We start from the raw sequence: 5027 nt of genomic DNA on the forward strand, positions 1-5027 counted from the left end.
AACGGGCCAGTCGCAGTCCGCTCCCACGCCGCGTCGTTCTGTGCACACACTGCATAATAATGTTTCCTCTGTGCCTGATCCACCCCCGAATCTGCGCCATTCTTCCTATTTCCATTTTAACACATTCAGCTTCAACACTGGAAACATGGCGGCCCTTAAAATCTTTTCTCTCGCCTCTGCGTCTGCGCTCCTGATGGCTAACGCTGTCCACCAAACACCAAAGCAAACTCCATTGACAGCGAGAGGAGTATCCTCAACCTACACTGTAAATCTTGGTATGTCGGTATATGATTGTTTTCTGGGGACGGTTTAAGCCATATGGTGGTCCAAACTAAATGCGTTGGCGTCGATGAGTTGTGCTGTCCCTTCAGTGGCGTTTGGAAACAAAAAAAAGTCATTCGAATGGCATTAAATGGCTCCAACTCATTTTCGCAAGTATCAGCATTTGTATATTTCGGTTTAGGATGTCTGCATCGTTCGTTTTAATGCAGGCGAGACGGCCGTGTGCCTCGCCGAAATCAACGATGCACGCGAAGCCGCTGGACTCGCACACTTCGTAGCGGCCAGTAATGGAGAATTTGCGTGGCCTGCAACTAGCCGCGAAGACAGCGGAGAGACAAGTGATGCCTGGGATCCTGTTTGCAGCGCTCTGATAGCAGTAAGTGCCTTTCATTGCGGCTTGCGCCATTCGACCTCCTGTCCCTACGTCATGCTCGCCTGTTTTCTCTTGCGTCATTTTATCCCTTCAGAAAGACTCAGGAGACGAAGCAAAAACGGGCACAGGCACAAGTGAATTTAAAAGTGGTACATACGCATTCATGGCATTATCAACGGACCAGGTGGACTGCGCCGCCGCCGTGGACCACTGGCAGGACGCCCTCAACAACTTCACTTCCCTTCCTCCATCGAAGGCTGAAGGAGACTCACTCTACGACAAACCAGAGAACGTCTCTTTTGTTGCAATGTACAACCCTTCAGGCAGTGCCGCTGCTGACTGTCGAGTCGTTACCTGCACACAAACGCCCTCTAAATCCGAACTCTCCAACTTACGGAGTAGTAATGAAGCAAAGACAGGCTATGCTCTACTGTGCTTGACCACTCCTGACCTGATGAAGGATGAAAGCTCTGCTCCATTCTCGTAAGTTTTATACCAACCCCTGCAGTGTAACAATTGCACACAGCGCTGGGTATGTGCCTGCGACTGCAATGCTGTATGTTGTCCATCTGTTGGCAATTTGTGTGCAGGGAGGACCAGTGGAGTAAGATCAAGGCATCCCTCACAGGCTCAGCCTCAGTCGCCGCCCCAAGTCTCATTGCCTTTGTTATTGCTGCCCTTGGCCTGGCTGCCTTTTGAGGCAGTGGCCTCTCCGTCACACGCGCCGGTTCCTGATTCCATTCAAGGAAGACCGCGCTTCGCAGTGCCTCGTTCACATGTTCGCGCCTTCACAACAGACCCGCTGACAGACAGACGTTGGCGCGACAATCAGGTATTTTTTACCGCTGCCTCCCTAGGCCTGCGGTTATTAAGCATTTTCAACGCATACCCGTACATTTCAGTATGCGGCAGTCAGCTTTGCACTGCAAGTGCCATTAGTGTACAGGCCTTCTCAGCCTTTTTCTAGTTATATTGGCACTAGTGTCATGCGCTACCAGCTGACAGGTCTTCTCAGCTCTTTTTTATTTATCCAGACAGCAAATTTTTGCATCTATCGACTGATTTTGTTGCACTGGCCTGAGTCCTACCTACTTTTTCCGTACCACTGATGGACAATATGACACGCCCGCTATGGATCCGACGCATCATGCGTCGCTACATTCTTTCTGCCGTCTCTACACACATCTGTGCGTGAATGCCGTCCTGCATGCGCTCTTCCTGTGGACGGGAGCATTAAGTCTAGCGACTAGTAGCAGTTGTTTCAGCATTGGCAGAAGCTGGCACGTTGTCATGTGGCGAAGTATTGGAGATGTGCTCAAGAATTTGATGAAAGAGCCACCCTTAACAGTGTTTTTGCCTTTTTATGCGCGGGCAAACAAGTCCTTCTTACCATTATATCTGCAAGCACAGAAAGCCTTCTCGAACTCGCCCCTCGTACGAAGGGACACCAAACAACTCCCTGGACCAAGGCCAGAAGAGCACGGAGCCGCAATTTCGAAGCCATTTATACAAAATAAGTCTTCAAACAAACAACACAAATTCTTCACTTCGAATTAATCGGCCGCTAAAAACGAATCGTGCTCGAGGGACCCCAGTGCTCACCTGGTCTATTGAACGATGGCAGGAACGTGCACCTCGTGTAACGGGCTTCCCGTTGTGTTCAGTCGCTGTAGGGGGAATTTTCTTGGTAGTCCTTCTGGAAACATATCACTTTTGGACCGCCAACTGCGGCAATGTCGTAAACTCAACGCCATTCCTTAGGCAGAAGGACCCCACGCCGGACCCGATGGGCCAGTCGCAGTTAGCTCCCTCACCGCCTCCTCCTGCACACAAACTGCACAACATATTGTCAAGGTTCTACTTGCAGTCCCTTCAAACTTGCATATCTCTTCTATTCTTCTTGCCCCATCATTCTCCCTTAACTCACGAAGATGGCGCCTCTTAAAATTATTTCACTCGCCGCTGCCTCGGCCCTCCTGATGGCCCACGCAACCCAAGGAGATACAGATCATGATGCAGGCACAGATGGGCAACAATCATCAACATACACAGTAAATCTTGGTATGTTGGCAAACAGCTGCTTGCTGAGGAGAGTTTCAGTCTCATGATGGTTCAAAGTAAACCTGGTGGAGACAGTGAGCTGTGCTGGAGGTTCAGTGTTGTTTTGAGCCGAACTGGCCCCTCCGAGTGCTTTAGACAAACCAACCGCTCTTCACAACCATCATCATTGGCACATCTGGGGTTTTGTCTGTATCGGTCGCATTTCTGCAGACGATGCCAGTGTGTGCCTTGCCGATATCAACGGTGCTCGAGAAGCCGCTGGACTAGCACACTTTTTGGAGAACAACAAAGGCGCAGAAGCGTGGCCTACCACTGGCGCTAACGCAGAAAGAGGCGGACAAGGAGCTAAGCCATGGGATCCTGTTTGCGAAGCTCTTTTAAAAGTAAGTGACCTTACTCCCTTACAACGGTGGCCTTGTAGTCCCTGCTCCATTCCGCCCTGTTTAGTCCCGCATGCCCTTTCATCTGCAGAAAGACGAAGAAATCACAATGCCGCAAGACTCCGAAGAAAGTGACTTTCCAAGCGGTACATACGCCTTCATGGCCTTGGATACAGCAGAGGCGGACTGCGCTGCCGCAGTGAGCCACTGGAAGGACGCCGCCAGCAACTTCACCTCCATTCCTCCACCGAAGACTGGAGAAGAGGAACTCTACAAGAAACAGCATAACGTTTCTTTTATTGCTATGTACAACCCTTCGGATAAAGCGACTGCTGACTGCCGAATAGTCACCTGCACTCAAACGGTAGCTCCTGTTGTATTCAGCTCACGGAGCGATACGGGGGAAAAGAAAGGCTATGCTCTACTGTGCATGACCACACCTGATGCACTTGAAGGCGAGGAAGCTCCCTTCACGTAAGTTGGCTATCAACTCCTGCAAAGCGATAGTTGTGTATAGGGCTGGGCCTGTCCATGCGGATACATCGCTATATGTTCTTCTGTTGGCGGATTGCGCGCAGCGAAGAGCAGTGGAACAAGATCAAGGCATCCCTCACAGGTTCTGCCTCTGCCGTTGCCCCGAGTCTGCTTGCCGTCGCCATTGCGGCCCTTGGATTGGTTACCCTTTAAAGCAGTTCTCTTCCCGTGGCAGGCGGCGGCTGCCGATACGATTCAACCACAGCCGCGCTCCGCAGCGTTTCATTCACATGTTCACTCCTTCAGAACGGAAACTCTGACTGGCGTGTACAGCTTAAGCAGGAGTTTGCTTTCCGCTGCATGCATAGGACTGCGGCTATCCAAAGCTTTCAACACACGCCCTCTATACTCCTGCTTGCGTCTGTTGGATTTGCGCTGCATGCGCCACTAGTTGACAGGCCTTTTCAGCCTTTTTTATTTCTATGGTCAGCAAATGCTTGCCTGTCTCGGTTGCTTTTGTTGGGCCGACAGGCGTCGTACTTACTTCTTCCTTTTTACTGGTTTAAGTGACCGGAATTATTGCTCTCCGTCTATCGATCCAGGACATCGTGCGTCGCTGGATGCTTGCGCAGGTGTTTCCTCACATCTGAGCATGCATAAGGCCCCGTATTTGTGCGTGTTGCTGACGCAAGCAGTGCGTCTAGCGACCAGAAGCGGGTCGCGCTTTTTAGGATTGGGAAGTACAGAGGGGAAACTGAAGAGTTTGATAGGAGCGTCGCCGGCCATAACAAGAGGGGAAGCCATACAACTCCCTGGACCACGGCCGGAAGAGCAGAGAGCCACAGTTTCAAGACACTATATACTAAACGGGTTCAGCATTTGCCCAGATACCTTATAAGGAGGCGATACATGGACATGGCAACATGAATCGAGCACGAGGGTCATCGGACCTCCGCATCGCCGATTCACCCAGAATGCCAGGGATTTTCCGCTGGCATTTCATGTCGCGCTCAGTAGCATTAGGGGGAGCTGAGAAGACAATAATACTTGAAATACCTCATTTAAGTATTTTCAACAACGACAGGGTTCTAAACTCAACTCCAGCGCATAAGCAAAATGACCCCACGCCAGAGCGGACGGGCCAGTCGCAGTCCGCTCCAGCGCCGCATCGTCCTGCACACATACTGCATAACATACTGCTACGTCTGTTATCGAACCACCCCAAGACTTTTCTCATTCTCCCTGTTTTTATTTTCACGCATTCAAGCTCAACGCTGAAAACATGGCGGCCCTTAAAATTTTTTCTCTCGCCTCCGCGTCTGCGCTCCTGATGGCTAACGCCGTCCATCAATCGGCAAAGCAAACACCATTGACAGCGAGAGAAGTGTCGTCAACATACACTGTAAAGCTAGGCAAGTTGGCAAGTACCTGCATGCTGGGGGGGGGGGGTTCAGCCT

At 51.0% G+C, this 5027-nt stretch overlaps 2 protein-coding genes across 2 annotated transcripts; both read left to right on the forward strand.

Moving 5' to 3' along the window:
* Positions 1–145: 145 nt before the first annotated feature.
* On the forward strand, positions 146–1354 carry EMH_0017750 (SAG family member; the record flags this gene model as incomplete). The annotated part of the gene is made up of 4 exons (XM_013500989.1): positions 146–275; positions 492–658; positions 750–1138; positions 1246–1354. 4 exons carry the CDS (start codon positions 146–148, stop codon positions 1352–1354), a joined length of 795 nt encoding a protein of 264 aa, XP_013356443.1.
* Positions 1355–2586: 1232 nt separating this feature from the next.
* EMH_0017760 (SAG family member) lies at positions 2587–3783 on the forward strand (the record flags this gene model as incomplete). Its single annotated transcript, XM_013500990.1, has 4 exons — positions 2587–2716; positions 2927–3099; positions 3188–3570; positions 3675–3783. The coding sequence occupies 4 exons, from the start codon at positions 2587–2589 to the stop codon at positions 3781–3783; spliced, it is 795 nt and encodes a 264-aa protein (XP_013356444.1).
* Between the last annotated feature and the right edge of the window lie 1244 nt (positions 3784–5027).

The sequence above is a fragment of the Eimeria mitis genome, genomic scaffold (assembly GCF_000499745.2).
Source record: "Eimeria mitis Houghton genomic scaffold, Emh_scaff613, whole genome shotgun sequence".
NCBI lineage: Eukaryota > Apicomplexa > Conoidasida > Eucoccidiorida > Eimeriidae > Eimeria > Eimeria mitis.